This window comes from Pseudopodoces humilis, chromosome 2, assembly GCF_049639895.1.
Source record: "Pseudopodoces humilis isolate 2021_Gansu_Grassland_sample_001 chromosome 2, ASM4963989v1, whole genome shotgun sequence".
Taxonomy (NCBI): domain Eukaryota; kingdom Metazoa; phylum Chordata; class Aves; order Passeriformes; family Paridae; genus Pseudopodoces; species Pseudopodoces humilis.
Genome location: NC_142201.1, coordinates 19,590,654 through 19,610,897, shown reverse-complemented (window position 1 = coordinate 19,610,897; position 20,244 = coordinate 19,590,654). Strand labels below are relative to the sequence as shown.

The 20,244-nt window shown below is 39.3% G+C and overlaps 1 protein-coding gene across 4 annotated transcripts in view; it reads left to right on the top strand.

Annotated features, from left to right (window-relative positions):
- Nucleotides 1-20,244, top strand: part of SHROOM2 (shroom family member 2) — a 117,357-nt gene that overhangs the window by 88,591 nt on the left and 8,522 nt on the right. For all 4 annotated transcript variants that reach the window (XM_088051575.1, XM_014252073.2, XM_088051577.1 and 1 more), the window contains 3 exons: nt 10,955-11,704; nt 15,385-15,936; nt 16,791-16,971. In XM_088051575.1, coding sequence (XP_087907701.1) covers nt 10,955-11,704; nt 15,385-15,936; nt 16,791-16,971 — 1,483 coding nt within the window. The remainder of the gene's footprint in view (nt 1-10,954; nt 11,705-15,384; nt 15,937-16,790; nt 16,972-20,244) is intronic.

The window sequence follows — 20,244 nt, the reverse complement described above, 5'->3', positions numbered from 1 at the left end:
CTTGTCCCTATGCGCAGTGACCCTTTCTAAGATTAGTAGTGCATCCAAGGCATATCTTTTCTACAAATGCCCAAATTATTCATTGTCATTTTTAGTCATTAGTGCAGCTCCTGATTCTCTTAATAAAATTTCTCCTTTTTTTGCTTATTTCAGATGTTGAGTTTCTGATTCTGAAGTTCTCCAGATTAATTTTATCAATGAGCTTTTTTTTTTTTTTGGCTTTCTTTCTCTTATTTTTTTTCTCTTCAGCACCCTCACACCCTCTCTCCCCAAACACTGGACAGATCCCAGTTCAGCAATTTTCAGGTGACTGTCATATGGCCCAGGTAGTTTATGGCTACCTGCTTCTAATGGTGTGCAGCATCTACAAATAGTTTCTGCAAAGGCTATTCTTTGCTTGTGCAGTTGTGGAGACCATATCAATTTTTTGCTGCAGCCTTATTTTCTTTCATCCCTATAATCTGTTTGGCAGATATGTGTTTGAATAGGTGCCTTTTTCCTCTCTCTTTTTTCTGTTGTTGTTTTTTGTTTGTTTGGTTTTTTGTCCTAACACATCCTTAAGGTTTTTTACCTCAGCTTTTCTTTTAAAATTTCTGTATTTACCATATTTTCCTTTGCTTTCCTTTACATCTGCTTTGCTAGATGAGTTCTGGATTTTCCTTATTTGAGTAGGACTTAAGTTCTCTGGTGGATGTTCCTTTCAGTTGCTATTTAATTCAACCTTTGGAAGGGACAGAGAGAGGGAAGGAAGAACGGTGGTTGGGTGTTTTGGTAGGCATTACACATTTCCTCTGAGTTTCATATATTGTATCTTCAGTTGCATGTTATCTCTTAGCATTATACCATCTGGCTTGTTCTTTTAAAAAATATTCATCTCATGTATGTAAATGCCCTTTTAAAAATTAAATACCAATCTGTGGATTCTTAATCTTTAAAAAAAATATCTAAATGCATATGGCCACTGGCACAGGGTAGCTCTTCAAATAGCAAAATGTTGAACCAGATTCTTCTCATACTTACATGATAAATTGCCCCACTTGTACTCTTTTTCTTCCTCTTGTCCATTTTAAAACTTTAAGGCTGGTTGAGCTGAGTGATGTGTGGGCATCTTCATAAGCATCACAAATGCATTATTTTGGGATTTGGGGGTTGGTTGTGGCTAAATGAGATTGTTAAAACTTGCAGGCTCCTGCCACTGCCTCCCCACTCCTCACTCTCCTGGCAGCACTCAACCAGCAGCTGTCAGGTGTTCATCCTGCAAATCGGTGAGATGCTCCACTCAGGCTCACCAGCAGCTGCTGGATCTCATTAAATGGGTGCTGGACTGCCTCCAAAACCTGTGCTTGGTTTAAAGTACACTACAGTAATACAGCCCTGTTGCTTCCCCCATCCAATTTGTGCATTCTTCACACCCTTGAAAATGTGGACTCTCCCTCTGCCTTTATTAGGTGGGCTTTGAATCCCTGTTTCTAAACTTGAGGGTGGCTATCCCATCTCATATATCCCTTTTTTTCTACTTGCAGCTTCTTGCTACCAAGTAAAATTATATTTGCTTTAATTGCTCCTGGCACATCTGTTCTCACTGTGCATGCAGTGACAGCTTAGGGGTATGCGAGGCCATCAGGGGCTGATGAAATGTTGGAGTGTAGTTTCTTGCTAAGTTTCCTCCCCTGCCCCTAAATGTGTTACGAAGCATGAGTAGCTGGAAGAAGTCCTAGTGATTCTGAAATTGGGAGTGAGTGAAAGAAAAACACACTAAAGTGTTTGTGGAGAGAGAAACAGAGATAAATTTGTATGCATTAGTTCATTTTTGTATTCTGGTTTGATTTTACTACTTTCCCTGCAAAGAGGATTAGAATGAAAACCATATAAAGATGTGCATTTTAGTGTCATTGCTTGAAATTGAGCTATCTTCATGTAGGCCTGTTGATGATAAGAGCAGTTGAGTATGGAGATTGAGAGCTAATATAAGATACAATTTCCAGTGATTACAGTCATAAAAGCATCGTGTGCTGATGCACTGTAGATATTATTTTCCCTTAAGTTACTTGATGAAAAGCATAATTGGAAATAGGTGACTGATTTGTCTCCTCATTGCAGCAATTCATACATTTCTGACATATGGAATGGCTTTATGGTGTTCTGGTACTAAAAGCTAGCCTGTGAAACGTTCACTTTCTGCTATAAGCCCTTAGGCAACATGGTTATGGTTTGCTGTCACGCAGGAGACTGTTTATGTCAGTAAATGTGAGTGAAGTTTTGTGCTAAAGAGTAGTGTGGCTGCTATAACTTCCATTTCTCTGCATGGGCCAGCCAGACTTGCTGCAGTCTGTTAACAGTTGTATTGTATTATGTAAACTGGTGTTTTTTCTTGAAATCATTCTCACTCTCTATTGAAATCATACAGGCAGCTTTGGGAGGCAGAAGAATTTCAGGGGAGGTTATTAACTGGATATCTAACTGCTCTATATGATTATGTGTGCAGTTTAAATAACATTTTCCTCTTAAAGTAGTCATCTTTAAAATTATCTTTTCATACATGTTAAAGCCTTATTCACAACTTCTCGATTAAGTCTTTAACATGTTATTGTAGAAAAATTGAAAGGAGCTGGAGCTTTGCTCTGATGAAAGCCACTATACCTTTTAAAGATGGAGCGTGGGGGTGGCAATGTGCTCATGCAGCATGAAAGCATTCAGTTCTTTCCCTGCAGAATCTCCTGCAAGAGAGGACGCCTGTGCACACAACACATGCAGAATAATTCAGGCTGGAGGGCTGTTGATGAAGACTCTCCTCAAAAATTAAAGACTTGGTTATTTGAATGTTGTTCAGAAAGGAACCTAGTAACACACTGATCTTTTAAATCATTGTAAATAGTTATAACTTGCAGAGCTGTAGTCGTGGAAATGCAGATCATGATTTTCACAAATGAAAACTCATAAAAAATTAAAGGACTTTTAAGTTTTGTTTTATTTTTTTCTTTAATAAGAAAATCCAGGGGTGGGGGTGGGGGAAAGGAAAAGCTTTGAAGTCTCTGAGATCTTTTCCCTGAGGTCAGAAGTTTCTGGTGATGTAACGTACAATACAGACTAAGCCTTCACTTATCAAGGTTAAAGTTGACAGAGCTTGTATGAACTTGTCAATCATAGGAAGCAGGCAAAAACAAGCCAGCTGTTGTGAGGCATGGCTTTGAAAATCCTCTGTGTTACAGTAAATGAGACGCAGAGGTTGAGACAGATTCAGTTCTGCAAGGCTTTCAAACTGGCTGGCACATTTGCAAGGATGCAAAGCTCACAAATCCAGTGAATATGGATAAAAAGCTGTAAATCCTGGTAAGATTGTCTTGTCTTTGGTGTTAAAGCATGATAGAAATGGTTAGAGGTGTGTGCCTTATGTACCATTTTTTGTCAGTTCTGAACAGAAATTTGCAGTGTTAATTCATACAGTATTTCTTTTGTTCTTCAGGTCTTTGAGCACAGGCTGCATCTTCTGCCTCTATCAGCAGAAGCTACAGTAGCAAATTAGCAATGATGCTTGGTACAGAATTTTATAGGATTTTATTTTGCTTAGTGCAATTGACTGCTCTGTTCACTGATGGGTTGGGAGAATAGGAGGAAAACGTGAGTTAATTCCAGCTAAGATGCTCTGTGTGCATATGCTCACACACACGTGCTGTTTTTAGCAGCTTTTGTTTTCACAGTTGGCATTGTGTACACTGGAATTAGAAGGCAGTGCCTTTCAAAAATACTTGTTTTCTGCTCTGAGGGCTGCAGTGCCGTTGTTGTGGCTCAGGGTGCCAGGCTCAGGGTTCCTCTCGGCTAGGGGTGGTGCGAGAGCTTTTCATCTTGTTATTTGCCGGGCAAGCCTGTTACTGTGAGTACACGAAGACCTTTTCCACAGCAGCAGGAGCTATTAGCTGGGAGTGTAAGAGAATTGGATGTGACTATTAGAAGCAAGCGGTGAGTGTGGCTTAGAGTGAAAAGATGGCTGTTGAAATGTGTGCATGTGCATGCTAATTAATTTAAATAACTGGTTTAGGAATTTTTTTTTTTCCTTTAGAGATGAGCTAGCTATGTGTTCTTTTTGGTGAGAGAATGCCTGAGAATCCCAGGTGACCTAGTTGTTATTCACAAAGTGTTTCATTTTATAGCTTGTCTTCTGTTACCTAATTCTTGTTCAGCTGCAAGCAGCTGTTTTCAGTAGTAATAGCAACAAGAAAATAGCAACAGCATAATCAGGACAAAAAGTCTAAACGAAAAAAAAAAATCAAAAGGAGTGGCAATTGGAATGTCGGGGATTTTTTAGTAAATTGACAAAACAATCATTCTTTGAGCTTTTATTTTTAATGTGACTGTGATTTCCTTGTTAGCAGTGTTGGAAAATACTGTCTTTTGTCTCTGCAATGGTTGCCATTTGTGTAGTATGATGGTTCTCGTTATACTATTGGGATATTCTGATTATTGAATTCAGTGTGTAAGTACTGAACACATTAACTGGTTGACTTGAGAAGAAGTAATTTTAATTCCATGCAGGTAATCCCCTGTGTGCTAGGAGAGGCATGCAATAGATAAAGCAATAAGAATACAGCCATAAAAATTATCTTTTATCGTTTATTTTTGATGTGCAGCAGAATGGAGGAGGGGCTTTTGTTTTCTGAACTAAGGAAAGGAAAGCATCCCTCTGTCTGCCCTTTTCCACAAGATTCTCCCCTTCTGCATAAAGGCCCTTGTGCTGCTATAAGAAACATGAATTTAATCAGATTTTTATTTTTGTTATGGGCCTATGTCTTTTGCTGTTACTCATGACTGGCCTATATTCATCCGTCAACATAACTTTGTTTATTTACTGCAGAATTAGAGTCGATATGTTCTTTGTTATTTATTTATTTCTTGTTTTCATGGGGAAAGAGGTAACATTTTTAGAGAGACAGAATGAGAGATGAAAACACATTGCAGTGTGTATGTTGCCAAGCAGGCAGGACAGGAAAGAAATTCTGGTGGGATCAATGGACTGGCAAGCAGTGTCTGTTATTGTATTTCATTCTGTGATAAAGCCAGGTGATAATACAAGGGTTGTTAAGGTAGAGTGACATTTTGCTTTATGACATTGGGTGCAACAACTAAGCTGTATTTAGTATGACTAACTAAACAGATAGCTGCCATTGAGGTGCAGATAATGTTAACAGGCTTTCAGAGACAGGACTGAAAAACCAAGACTCGCACCATGATAAACAGGTTGTAGTGTACCAGTGATGTGCTCTGGGATATACTTTGTGAAATATCTTGATAAGTTTGTACCTTCAGTTGTCTTCTGACAGGTCTTTCTTTTTGGTTTTTTTTCCCCCCTTGAGAGGGAAAGAGTTCCCTCATCATTCAGTATTCATTATTCTTTTCACTGTAACACATGCTTTGGTTTTAGGACTGTTTGCTTCAGTAGTGCTTCTTGGATGCTAGTTGCTATCATCTGTCTCAGACCAAGGCAGTGGACAGCTCTATTTCTTTGTAGTAGCTTATGTGCTGTGCCTCTTCATGGCATGACTGCTACAGTGCAGCCATCATGGTTCTTTAAAAGGTTCTTTATTCTCTACATTTATCTTTAAAGCTTTCTAAGTAGTTTCATAAAGCTCTCATTTAGCATCTTTGGAATATGCTTCATGTGTCATCACTATCTGATGGATAGTGTGTACTGTACTGACTCAGTAGTGATAGCAGATAGAGAGCTCATCAGAAAAATGAACTACTAATACTTGCCCTGGTATTGCACGTCCAAATTGTGTTGTTGTGTTGTCAATGTCTCCTGACTATTGCAATAGTAAAATGAATTTAAGGGCTTAAGAGGTCCTGGAGCCTCTGGAAGGAAAAAAAAAAAAAAATAGGATATTGACTCAGATGAGGATTCAGATAATTAATAGAAGGGAGACATCTACATGGAAGTGAAGTGCTGAGTCAAGTTGTAGTCCACAGAGAACTCAGATTTAATTCTAAGTTAATTCTTTAGTTCTAAGGCTGAACAGTTGGCTAAACACAGGTATCTAGTGAGACCTGAGAAAGCCCAGCATATCCCACTTGGCTTCCAGCTGCCACCTCTTAGGGGAACTGATGCCTTTGAACCTTTAAAGTTTCTGAAATCATGGAAGACACCCATCATGCATTAGTTAGTGCTTATCAATATGGATTAAAATGTGGCATTAGACCTCAATTTTTTTCCTGAATTTCCAACAGTCTTGCCATATGCATTGCATTCTAACTTCATAGCATTGTGTTGTCTTGAGCAGAACTATACTGGATAAAAAGAAAGCTACCCTTTATTTGTGGACTATTGCAGAAGTGCTTTTGGATGACAGTGTGCTATGCGCCAGACAAAGACACAATGAAAACATAGTTTCAGCACATAAAGTTCATAGCTTAAAAAGTATTGGTAAGAGCTGTGCCTATAAACAGGATTTTGTCATATGCAAAGACAGTATTTTCCAATTGCTTTAAGCCGCATAATTACCTGTTTCAAGCTGGATAAAGTCTTTGATCCAGTTTTCTGTGGGGCTGTACAATTCCTACTGCTCGAATGCTGAAAAAAGCAGGAAGACAAAGCTCAAAGTGTCTAAGAAGGAGTCTGCCTCTTCTGACAGAGTATCTGCATAAGGTCACTTTAAAGGGACTGCAAAACTGTGGCCTTGATTTTGAAGTGTTTGTTTTTGTAGGGTGAGGACTTCCATGGAGGAGTCATTCTCAGGTATGAAGGGTTTTTTCCAGTGTAGCTTGTAGTTCTTGAGAAGGAATTTAAATTAGAAACAGCCACTCCATTTGCTCTCCTTTGCCAGTGAGTTAGTGCAGGACATATCTTTGGTTACATAACCATGCTTATGTTTTATGGTGAAACTTTTGTGCAGAGGTCAGGTCTTTAACGAATGATACATTTTTTAAATGTTGGCTAATGCATTTTTGCAAAGCTTATCTACTCTGGGATTTTGAAGTTGGAGCATCTCGTGGCACTGTTTGGGTTGGCCTGAAGTGTTCTCAAGAAACTGTAAATCAGACAGATAAAAATCAAACGCATAGAATTTATTGAAATCACTTTCATTTATTGAGGTACAACATTCAATCAGATCATTCTATCTCTCTATTCAGATTTAGGTAAGTCTTGGGTATGGGGCAAGTGAAGAAAGTGATTTGGAGTTGTTTTTTATGGCAACCAGAAATGTTATTCTTCTGATAGGCATCTATACGTAATGATTCATTTTTGTAAATGCTCACTAACTCCACTCCAGGCTCTTGTCAGTGTATGTCTATATGGTTTAACTTTCTTGTAAGAGTTCACATTACTGTTACCTCTCTCTGGTTTGTTAGAATAGCCTGTTGTAATACTGCTCGGGGGACTAGAGACATCCAGGCTGGGGATGAGACTTGGGAGTTTTTTGTCCAGCTTAGTCTTTACATGGCCTTTACATTTCAGTCTCAAGTGTGTATGCCCCAAACTAATGGAGCCAGAAGAAAACTGAGATGTAGTTGTCCATTTAGGTAGAAAATACTTCATGCCAATATGGAGATCCACATTCCCACCCCCACTGCAGCAAGTGATGCTGGTGTGGCTGTGGCCACTGGGAAAGTACAAGACAGAGCAGAGCTCCTCCTGCATTCACTGCTGAGTGCTCAGCCTCTTGTGTCTCCACAGAGACCCCCTCTGGGAATGCTGAGCCCTCTGCTAAATGAGAGCTTCTCAAAAATGTGGAGGGCTGATTTGTGTAATGAAGCAATTCCTTCTTTTCAGTTAGAAGCATACATTGGTTTTCTGCCTCCTGACATTTAGATATGAAAGCTCCTACAGCAAAATACTAAACACAGGTGCAGTAGAAAAGGCTCATGTTAGACTGCTGGACTAGACTCACCCTTACTGAATACCACTTTGTAGCAATAGCATAAGACTCTTAATTACACTTCCTTTGCAGCTCAGGTTAAGTGGCTGGTGTAAGTTGTCTGACAGTGCAAGCTGTAATGTGCTGTGCTGGGATGGGGAATGTGGTGTGAGCTTTCCCTGTTCTGTTGTCTCAGAACGGCTCTTGCAACTTGGGTAATTGTGGCATTGTATTATGGGGGTGGGGGAGCTTTGGGTTTGAAGATAGCTAAGAGTTTAATGTTTTTGATGTTGGCTGGTTTGTTATCTAGAATGAAAATAGTAATTAAGTCAATTGTCATGTTTTCAGATGGTTTAAAACTGTTCTGTGTCTCTCACTTTGTGATGTTTGGTTATAAATGATGAGTTCCTTTCAGTGGTATGTTATCTTTGTATAATCTTACAGCCTCATTTCCAAACCAGCTGTATTGTTGGGCATATTATTACATGATGCACTGACAGATAGCAAGCAGCTTAGTGGACTTCTCAGTATTGATAATAATGTAACACCTTTGCAGGTTCTTGCCACTGTGTTCTCCTGGGGCTTGAAGCTTGTTTTCTTTCCCTCCTTTCTGACAGTAAGCTTACATCTCTCCAAAATAATGTGATGAGCATGTTTTGCATGAGGACACACTCACACTGAATGCAATTTAGCTTCAGTGTTGAATGTAGCCACCACCTCGCCTCAGACCCATTTTGTGTGACACTGCAAAACTTTTTGATTAATTTTGTGGAAGCTGTATGAAGTCATGTGTGTGATCTCTGAATTTTATCTCCATGTTTGCAAATATGGCATCTCCAAATTTCTCTCTATTGTAATTCTTTATGTCCTTTTGCTCAGTTTTGGAAAGTGACAGGACTGCTAGAGCGTTCATTGCTTCCGAGCCAGAATACACCAATATATTGGTTACTTGTTTTGGATATGCACATGTGTCAGGTTGGTGGTGTTCTCCATCCCGTTTGCTTCCACCAGCACTCCCAGTCCTGATGTGCATGCGAAGTTCATGGTATACTCTGCAAAGTGGCTGAGATAATGCATGTAATTGATGTCTTTGCAACATTTTGTATCATACCCTTGATTTTTCTGTGCACCTGAGAGCATCTGTTGCATTGGTTTTTGTTATGGCTTATGGATGTGAAGGTGAATTGGGAGGCCTGAAGAACTTTTGCATGAGTTAACAAGGAGAAAATTGTGCTGTTCATGGGTTATCTAGACAATGAAAAATGCTGGTTTAAACATAGTATTTCATATGTAAGAAGGTCTGCAGTCTTCATTTAGTAAATATTTCCATTAAAGTTATTGGATCTATTTACAGGCCTGGCTCTGCTTACATTGAACTCACTAGGGAAAATGAGCTGACTCTTGAGATGCTGAGATGGCATGTAACCAAATCAGAATAGTGGTGGTCTTTCAGGCCATTTGTCTAATTTTTACTTCACAAAACTGTCCTTCATCTACTGCTAAAAGAGGGGTCAATAAATACTGTTTTGTAAATCAGACTTGACTCTGAATTTGTCAGACAACTTCAAGTTGTCTGAACCATCTGCTCTTAGGTGAGCATATGAAGAGACTTGAATGTCAGCGATACTAATCTCATTCATGTTAAGTTTAAAATTTACCATTTAAAGCTGAATGTTAAAGTATAACACTTCACATGAGAGAGAGAAAGTGTATGTGACATCTCAGGAATCCACATCTAATCAGTTGTCTTTCCAAGAATACTTCCTTTTAAATATTTTGTTTTAATTTAATTAAAATAGTAATTCAGTGTGCAACTACTCAATTTTATTTTCTTCTTGAATTTATAATAGACTTTAAGCTAATAGTTATTTTATATGCTTTTATCTCAAATTTTGTTTTCCTACACCCTGGTGTTAACTGCCTATAGACATTGTCAAAACTAATACAGTGATATTAATAATGTGTTTACATTGAAAAATTCAACTAAACCTTATTTTACAAATAGGCTGGGAAATATGCCTTTTTCATAGTCACCTCAAAAGAAGGCTTGGGCAGTGCGTGACTACAGGATTACTATTTAAAAATACAAAGACCAGCACTGTCAGCATAACTTAGATTAGTTGCTCTCTGAAGCCTTGACTTGTACGTTGCAGCTTGTTTTCTAAGCTCATAGTTTTCTCTTCTGCCTCCTTTAAAGCAGAGGGCAAACCTGTCTCCTCTTGGAGCTCCAGAAGTACTTTTCTCCTGCCTTCTGCTCCTTCCCCAATTTGTCTTTATCTGGTGAGCACAAACATACTATGTGTCTCGTGGCAAAGGACAAGCATGGAGCCGTGAAAGGCTGTTTCCTGACTAGAGAGACAGAGAGTGGGAAACTGGAATAAACCCAAAAACATTTAGGATAAGATAAGGCCTTTTTGGCCATTTGTTGTCATTTGTGCTGACAGGACAAAAGAAGTTCAGCCTTAAAATAAGTCTGACTGGAAAATACTATCCTTTCTAAATTTCCTTTTCTGCCTTAATTCAGGAGATACTCATTTTCCCTTCCCCAGTTTTTTAGCTTCAGCAAACATTTTGTTTGCACTCATTTAATTTTTCAGCAGATACACAAAAATTCAACCTCCAGATTCATAAAGTTCCTGGTATTCAGTTCACATTTTAAAAAGTTACTGAAGGATTATTGTACCTAGATAAGAAATGTGTTTCAAACACTTTGTTACTGACTTTGTAGCAAGATAATTAAATTTTAGTATTAGACTTCCTTTTCTGGAGTCAGTTTTGTTTTCTACCAACATTTGGCCATTTGGCTGTGCGTTTAACTAAGCTGTGCACACTGCAGCGCCTCAGGTTACCCAGAGGTTGTCGCATCCTGTGGTGCTCCACACCCTAATTTAGCCTGACATTGTTTTGTCTCGTCACATTGGATTAGGTACACCATGTGTGCCCATACATGAGAGGATGTTTTTTTGCCATACAGTTACCATAGATTGGAGGAGTTGGTGTTCAGTGTTGGATATGATCTCGGTGTTCAAGCTGCCTGGGTTGGTGTGTTGGCCTTGCACCAAAGGAAATAAATCAGCAGCATACTAAAAGCATGTTCTTTTCTCTAGGCAAGCTGATACAGGGGCCCTGAGGGAAAACGCACAAGAGAAGAGCGATCAGCTGGACCAGAATTTAGGCCACAAGTGGAAGTCTTCTGTCAGACCTTTGCACAGGCAAGAACCTACAGTTCTGCCTCACGAGAGTCGGGGCAGGTCTGGGACATTGCCTAGTGACTACCGATACTCTCAGGAAAATGTGAATGAGAGGAGCAAGGATTGTAGCCTGCCTCACCTGCCCTACTCTGAGACACAGACCTTGAACGAGAACCACTTCTGTCAGTCCTGGGGCAAAGGAGAGGAAAACCATAGAATAGAGCCAGTGCTGCTGAACAAGAAGCGTGGGCCTGCTCCTCAGAGGCCACCACCACCTAAAAGAGATAAATACAAGCGACCAGATATTTCTGCACCATCGCTTGGCACCTCTGCTGAATCTCTGCTGGTACCAGCCAGCCAGCCCTTCCTGTCCTCTTCCCCCAGCTCCACTGAAGTCTTTTCCAGTCAATCCTCTCTCTGTCAGAGTCCTGCAGCTTTCAATGGAAAACTGAAGAGTGCTAATCCACAGCAGCTCCAGCACGTGTCATCCACAGAGAATGTTTGTCAGCACTTAGAAGGAAAAATACACCTTAAGTCTGAGTCTTCCAAGTACCGGTATCTTCAAAAACCTGGCATGGAGTCATCAAGGTCCCCTTCTCCACAGTTTGCACCACAGAAGCTCACTGATAAACCTCCTGTGTCCCTACAGGATGACAACCCAGCCAGGTACTAGATGTTAACTCTTTTACTATTTTATTAACACTTTTTGCCCAGTTAGACCTTATTATTGGTTGTCTGTTAATTTTCTTTACACATCCTTCAAGTTCATTAAGCATTGAGCCGTTGCAGCATATTTTAGAGACCACAGACTTGTGTAATATTCCATTTGGTACCATTGATGTCCTTCAGCTGGTCTGTGGTTTCTTTTAGTTGACTTGTGCTGCCCAGGTGCTACACCTGGTAGTTAGCAGAAAATTAAAGAGAAGGGTTCTAAGGGATTTTCCTCTGAAAGTACAGGCAAAGTCAGAAAAATCCCTGTCATTTCCTCTACCTGAGTCTGTATATAAATATGAATCAGAGTAGGGAGGGACAAAGCAGATGTGAGAAGGGAAGCTGGATCCTTTGTGAAAACATGTTTTGAAAACACACAGAGTAATATACACTCACCAAATCATGACTGATTTTATGTTGCTTTTACAGCAAAATATGGCACTTCAGATTGTCGATTGTCTGTGGAGAGGTTCTGAACACTTTATGTTGACAATGACTGAACACTCATTAGGAGATTCAGTCCTTTCCCAGGGTAGATAAACTCAGAATTAGACAACTGACTGAAATTAATCGCTTGCTGCATCTTATGATGCTGCTAACATCATAAAAGGTTATTCTCCCACAAGATACGAACTCTTCCAGGAAGCTCAGGAATCTTGGTTTTCATAAATCTTTCAGCACTATAATTCATGGTTAAAGAAGGAAAACAAAACCTCTAAGCTGAATTCATGCAGAGGTTGCTTCTCTGAGCAAAACCAGTTGGCATGGCTTTACTCTACTCTAATGTAAATAGTTGAACAAACTCGGGCTGTTTTCCATTTTGCCTTACAACATGAAAATATGAATCACTTTTTTTCCTAAATAGGCCTTGATGTTTTTCCTCTTAAAACTGGAGGAAAAAGTGAGGTTTCATTCTGCAGTGGTTTTAACATGAGCTAATGATATAATTTACAATGAAAAGTGCGATATGTCATGTGAACCCTAGAATCCATGTGCTAAAGTAGATGACAATAATGACTTCCTTAATATTTTGCTTTAACTTCCTTAATGTATTTTATGAACAGATATGAAGGATGTCTAGAAAGCCAATTGTATTTGTCCTTCCAATTTGCTAAGCTTTAATGTTGAAATGTGCACTGAGGTGTGCCTGATATATGCCCATATTTGAATGTTAAAATACTTAACCCTGCGAATCTTCTGTTAACATTTAAAAATCTTAGTCCCAGACAGCTCTTGTTTGAACACAATGTATTGTCCCCGGTTAATAATGAAATTACTCACTAAAGCAGGTTTGGCCAAAAAGGGCAAGCATGGCAGCTGTACCTCAGAACTTTCTATATGGTATTTATTTCATATGAATAAAATATGTTAGGTAGATTTATCTTAATACATAGTTAATCAGATTTGGCTTATTATTTGTATTGGCTCCTTGCATATGGGCATTTGGACATGCCACTTTGCATGCTAGGGGCAGCTAATGTTTGATGATGTTAGCTTATAGCTTTTGTACTGTCAAGAAGTGTCTTGTTCATCAGCAGGCCAAGGTGAGTGTGTGCAGGATTTCCCGCAGTGATTTAGGTTAGAATAATGTGTGTGGGGCAAATACTGATGGTGTACACAACACAGCTATTGCCACAGACAGCTGTTTAGCAACAGCAAAGCTGAGAAGAGTGCATCAATAGATTTGCACTAAACCTAAACTCAAGTCAAGGAGGGACTGGGTTTGTGGTTGGGTTGAAGCTTTGGAATATCCACAAGTACAGTTGCTTCAAGTCAAAATTTCATGCTGCCTTTCCACAAATGGAAAACCTTCAGAAATCAGGAGGGTAGTGATTGCAGAAAAAGAATTTTTGAAGTACCTGGTGTTGAACTGACTTCGCTTTTCCTGAAAGCAATCCATTTAATGATGCCTTAAGTTTCTGAAAAAATCTTTGACTAGGCTGAGAGGAATGTACTCAAAGTCTCAAAACAGATGCTGAGCATTTTAGGTGAAGAATGGTACTCAGCTCACTTCTTTTCCAGTTGCCCCCCCATACATTTATGCATTCATCTTGTATTTCCCCCAAATTCCAAAATACGTTCCTCTTAACTTTCTAGTGGAGTTTCAATTAAAGCCCAGAGTGTGGGCTTTAATTAAAATAAGCAAAATGAAGGGTTGGGAGGTTTGGGAGGTGGTGGCTTAGCACTGCCCAGCTCTTCTGCAGTCAGGAGAGTCCCAGTCTGCAGGTGGGGAGCTGGGTCTAAGCAATGAGCACAGAAGTGAGTCTTGAAAATGATAGTCCCCTTGAAGGAAAAGCCTGATGAAATGGGAGCAGGGAGGTTCAGCATGGGCTGGAAAACCTGCCCCAAATTGGATCACTATGTCCACAAAGCACTTGTGGAAAGTAAATATCTACTGGGGGGCTGCACATGTATTCAGCGGCAAATATACCTTTAAAATATAAGATACAACTTCTGAAAAATGTCAGGTCAAACAGATACTGCTGTTACCAACAGCAGAAAAGTAAAAGCTTATTTTAGGGAAAGTGACACACCCACACTTAGAGAAAAAGAGATGTAGTATGTCTTGGTCACTTATCTGAAAGGCGGCATGCTACCCAGCCAGATTAAAGCAGATATTTTAGCTAGTAGGCAATGTTCCTTTCCTTGCTGTAGAGGTTCCAAACCCACATTATGACAATAATTTTAAACTTTTTGCAAACTCAGAACCGCTAAAGTAGACTTTGGTTTCTTATATAGTTTACATACAGTACAGATATTTCTGAAATGTTATTTAACATGTTATTGTCCAGTTTAAAATCTAAGTTAGCCTCTGCTTTAAGTAGCTTCTTGAATGGCTGAGGAGGCCTTTTGTTCTATGCAGTACAGAACTTCTGCTACAAGCTTCTCTTAAAAAGAATACCCAGAATTGTATGTTATCCTCTTCAATGCCTAGTTTCTCCTCTTTAAGTGGAATACTAGGACACTGTGGTGGGATCTGTTTATTGAGCTTCTGTGTCATGTGAAATTTTATAAATTAAATTTTCTTTTTTTTCTAACCATGTAATTAAGTTTTGAATTATTTCCAGATTTCCCATGTGCGATTCTTTGTTATTCTTGTAGCTCAGGAAAAACCTAGCCTGTGGGATGCTCCCATCTGGTATGTCGTCTCTTCCCTTGGAAGAGCTGAAAATTGATGTGAGGGCATCACAGACTCCCCAGGCAGCTCAGCTGCATGTTAGGCCAAGAGGCAAGGCCACTGTTGGATCTGTGTGAGGCAGTGAGGGTGGGCTGCGGGCACGTTTTCCCCTACACCCGTGGCAACAAAGGGGTAAAAGGCAGTTCAGCAGTGCTGTCTGAAATCTGGGGTCTGGCTGCTGAGATTGGACCCTCGTGTTCATGGAAACTAACAGAAGTCCTGCATCATGAGCATTGCACAAGGCTGATGTTAGGACACCTTGCAAATGAACTAATAATATTATTTCAGATTTGTGGGCAGAAAAGAACATGTAGATTTAGGGTTTGAGATACAGTGCTGGCAATAGTCCATTACCTCACTCTCTTACCTGTCTTTTTGGACTTCCCCTCTGATTTGCGTATATTAATTAGATTAAAGGTTATTCCATTTCTAAGGATGAATTTTGTTTCTTTTCCAGAATTGAAAGGGTTATAGACAACAATACTACAGTGAAAATGGTTCCCATCAAGATAGTTCATTCTGAGAGCAGCGCAGAGAAGGAGAGTCGGCAGAGCCTTGTCAGTACCATGGAGCCTCCTGCTTTACCCAGTGGTTTGGAAAAGGACCAGATTAAAACACTCAGCACTTCTGAGCAATCCTACTCACGATTCTGTGCTTACACCAGGCAAGGTGTAGAGCCAGAGCCAGAAGCCAGAACCAAACCAGTTGACCCTCAACCAACTGAAGAACCTGGGAGCAACTTGAAGGACAGCAGTGCTGCCACACAAGCATCCAGCTATATAAAGGCCAAAGAAAAGACTTTTGAAGACTGGAAGTCAGAAGAACTTGCCAGAGAGATTGTGGGAAGAGATAAATCCCTAGCAGACATACTAGATCCTAATGTGAAAATAAAAACAACAATGGATCTGATGGTTGGTATATTCCCTAAAGATGAACATCTCCTAGAAGAAGCTCAGCAGCGCAGGAAGCTTCTGCCAAAAGTTCCCTCTCCAAAAATTTCAGAAGAGAAGTGAGTATTACTTTCTGTAAGCTGGTATATCCGTATAAGCTTCCATCTAGAGTGTGTCAGTATCCCATGGGGACTGGAGGTGAGTCTTCTTTCTGCTGAAAGTCAAGTCAATATACTACTAATGATACCATTAAAGACAGAAACAACAGTGTTGTACAATATGAAAGATTTCTAAGACCTGATTGAAAGCCAATTTTTGACAATTTAAGAAATAATTAACTTTTGCCATTTCATTGTGATTACATGTTTTACCAACGTCATCCAGTCTAGTAACTGGAGAGAGAAGGAACAATATTCTTGCCTTTTTTATGTGATAAAAATTTACAAAGACTACTTGAAGCAGGCATGAGGCATGTCCTACAAGTGAATGAGATCAAAGAAAGAAAATAATTGAATTCCATCCACGTTGATATACTGTGTTGTTTTGTTTTCTTGAAACAAATTATCTGATAAGTTGTATCCTTGAGAAGTTTGTTTATGATTCCCTAATAAAAAAGTTACATACTTACATTGTACAATCCCAATCCAAAAGGATACTGTATATGATGATGAGGGTTTTTTTGCACTATGTTGTAAAATGTAACTTTCCATTTTGTTTCCAGATGCAGTATCTTTGATGCATTTCAATTCTTGCAATCATGTATGTTCTGCATGATTTCAGTTTTAACTTTTGCTGAGCACGTACTGAATTCATACAGATTTTATTCACAGTGTTTATTTATCTTATTTACATAGGTAATGGTTTTCTCTTGAACCCCCTGCTTGCTGATGAAATGATGTCTCTAAAATATTGTCCTTTCTTTTCATTGATTAGTGTGTCAAGGCAGTTAATGAAAGTTTTGACTTTTTCCCAGGAAAGAGGAGCAGAGTGCACCATCTGCCATCTCCCTGACAACCAATTCTACTTACTACAGCACATCTGCACCAAAGGCAGAGCTGCTGATTAAGATGAAGGACATGCAGGAGCAGCAGCAACAGCAGCAGAGTGAGGATGATTCTGAAGATGAACTGGATCATGACTTGTCAGAGAAGAAGGTAAAAGACATTTCTAAAAGTGTAATGGGAGGCTCTGAGTTCTGTTCATTACATTAAGTGTGAATTTGTTTTACTAAACAGCCCTCAATAAAATGCCTTCTAGATGTACAGGATCAGTTGGAAAAAATCAGTTCGCCTTTGGTTTTTTTTTTGTTTGTTTTTGTGGATGAGTTAGGTGTACACCTGTGAATTTAGGAACTTCATATTGGATGCTTCTTGGAACTTGTCACATGTTTTAGAAAGTCTTAAGGAGAGAAGTCTTGAGGAGGTTATTTTAAAATACCATTTTCCATTTGAAGTCCTTCTCTATTTCTCTCTATGTAACAAGAAACAGCAGTGCTTATGTATCCCACTGAAGCTGGTGGTGGCTTTAGTTGTTCCAAATTTTTGAAATATAAGTCCATTTGGGTTTGTCTTGAGAGAAGGAACGTACACACACCTTCTTCTTTCTTTCTTTCTTATTTTCTTCCTGCATTATTTTCATGAACAGAAAACTCTTTCTCCTGCCTCCCAAATTAATAATGATTGTGGGAGATTACTAATTAGCCTGGTGGATTCAGTGGAAGTTGCTTGTCACAAGGGAGAGAGGCAGTCTTCTTCTTTATCCCCATCCTTTGGTGTTTTATTTCTGATCAAAGGTCATCATAATTCCCTAGATACTACAGTGATGATCTGACTTTTGTGTGGTTGGAGAAAGTGTTGTCCTACAGTAAAATCATTGCATTGATCTCATTAGTAACTGGCCACAAAATATTCTAATTATTGTTCCCCGTATTGATAAGCTGGAGGAAATGTTCTGTTTGATCAAGTAAAGTGATGTAGTTCAACTCTGTTTACCTAAGCCAGTAATGCAGTGGTGTGCAAACCTTTTCTGTCGCAGTCGACTCTGCTTAAAAATCAGCTGCCAGGGTGCACTTGATAATCCAGTCCCAAAGAAATGATTTTTAATTATTAGGGCTATATTTAGTCACTAAGAATGAGAAATTTCCACCTGTGGTTCAGAGCAGGTGTTCAGTACAAGGCACTGCATTTGAGTGGGCTTTCTGTTGTGTTTTCTGTTAGCTCTGTGTTGTTTCAGCCTCCCTCTGCTGCCTCTGCATCGCGCGGTTCAGTGTGCTGTGTGCTGCCGGGGCATGCTGTGGCTGCAGCAGGCGCCCTTCCCTCACCCTCATGCTAGACAGCTGATGAATCCAACAACTGTACTACTTAGACAATTGAAGGATTTCCCTTCATTTTAAATAATTTGGTTTTATCTGGTGCCACACATAATTGTCACTTTCATGATTTTGCTAGAATTAGTTTCATTCTCATTAATTACAGAGTAGGAGGGAGGTAAAATTAAACCTTTCTTGTTTGCCCAACAAACCAAATACTGAAACTTTTATGAACAAGAGGGCCATTTACTTTTGTTGGTTTCTTAACAAGAAAATCATGTTTACCCTTTTCATACTTCTCTATTCATCCCCCAGCTTCAGTATATACCACTAATCATATGAGATAGGAAGGTTTTCACAAAGGGCTTTTATCAGAACCTGCCCATCTTCTCCTCTAAGTGCACTTGTTGTAGCACACACACCCTGCTGCTTGCGTTTCTCCCTGGTCTTCCACATGGAGATGGAGCACTCAGTTCAATGGGCTTTCGTCATGGAATGTGTCAGAAAACATAGAAAACTCCTTGTAAGTGGGTTTAGGAATCTTTATTAAATGGATGGAAGATACAGCTTGGCCCAGCTTCTCATATTTGGTAACAGTTTAACAAGGAATTGTTAGGGACCTGAACATTTTAATGGCACACTTTATGACTTCAGTAGTTTTAGATGGACCATATGCCCAGAACCTGTTTCTTGATTCCTGGAAACTGGTAGTTCTGTTATGAGGTATCTTAATTGCAGACCACTGTGGAATGATTCCTGTATTTGTCGTTCTCTGCTCTGCAAGCCAGAAACACGTGGTGATTTTTTTCTTATTTTGAAATAAGTATAGGAATTTCATATAGGGTTGTTAATACTTTTATTTATTATTTTGATTTTTTTGAGCCAATCCCTGTATTCCCAGCTAGCACGAATGGGATGTCTGTGTCTTATGTACTGAGTTTAATGTAGGTGTACCACAATTATAAAATACTGATCAGATTTTGAAGATGCTATAAGAATGTTTTTTGTAGTAAGGAAAACCCATGTGTGTCTGTCTAGGAAGTTTCCCCTTTGCCCTTAGGAAAATTTCAGCAACTGCTGAAGTGTAAAAATAATAAATGTATACCAATTTTTATCTGGTTCGAGGCTTGAGTTCCTTAGGAATGGGTTGTTGAGCTTGAAAGCAGAGTATAATTTATGTAAAAGCAAGCCAAACAGTGAGCCACCCTAGCAGTACTCTGTTGAGCCACCTTCTGTGTTGCTAGTCAGATCAGTAAGAATGACTTTATTGTTTTCTTGTGTACTGGTACAGAATTCACAGCTATAAATTATTCATCTGCCAGTCTCAAGATGTAGACTGCAGCTCTTCTGGCTCAGTAGATATTGAGCATAATACAGGTTTTCTGCTGTGGATATAGTGAGTTCACAGTTGCTGCATGCAGAGGCTGCTTCATCTGGGTATGAAGCAATCAATAATCATAATCCAATTCTTAATAGATATGACAGTCTTAGTATTTATGGTCTTCTGACCTGAAAAATGGTTGCTTTAGAGGTTAGCTTCAGCTGCTTGGTATGTTACTAAATAGGATGTTACTGGGAAATACTGGAAATGGAACTGAGAAATCTGATATGAAGTGGCAGACAGATCAGTAAATGCTGAGCAGCCATGTGGCTTTTTTTTTTATTTGAAGAAAGTTGCAGCACAGCTACAGAAGTGAAAAAGCTTGAGATAACACAGAGCACCACAGTATCCTGCTGTGTTTCGACTGGTGAAGCAGCAGCATAGTGCATGTCATCTGAGGGAAATGAAAGCGTAGTACTGTGACCTACATAATCCAAATCAAACTGCATTTGCATTGAGAGAAGGGGGAAAAAATCAAATCCTGCAGATTAATCAGTCAGTAAAGCAGGCATCTGTAGAACTGCTTACTACCTTAATCTTTTGGGCACTGAGGCTAACAGATAACCCAGATCCAGATTAACCTGGACTGAGTACATTAAATCAAAAAGGAAAAAGCCAGTATGGATAATCCATGGGTTGAATTTCTACTTTAAAAAAAGCTTCTACATTTTCAGTATAGTTGCTTTCTGTTAAGATGGCAGACTTTGTTTTGTGTTGGTTTTTGTTCCTAAAATAAAT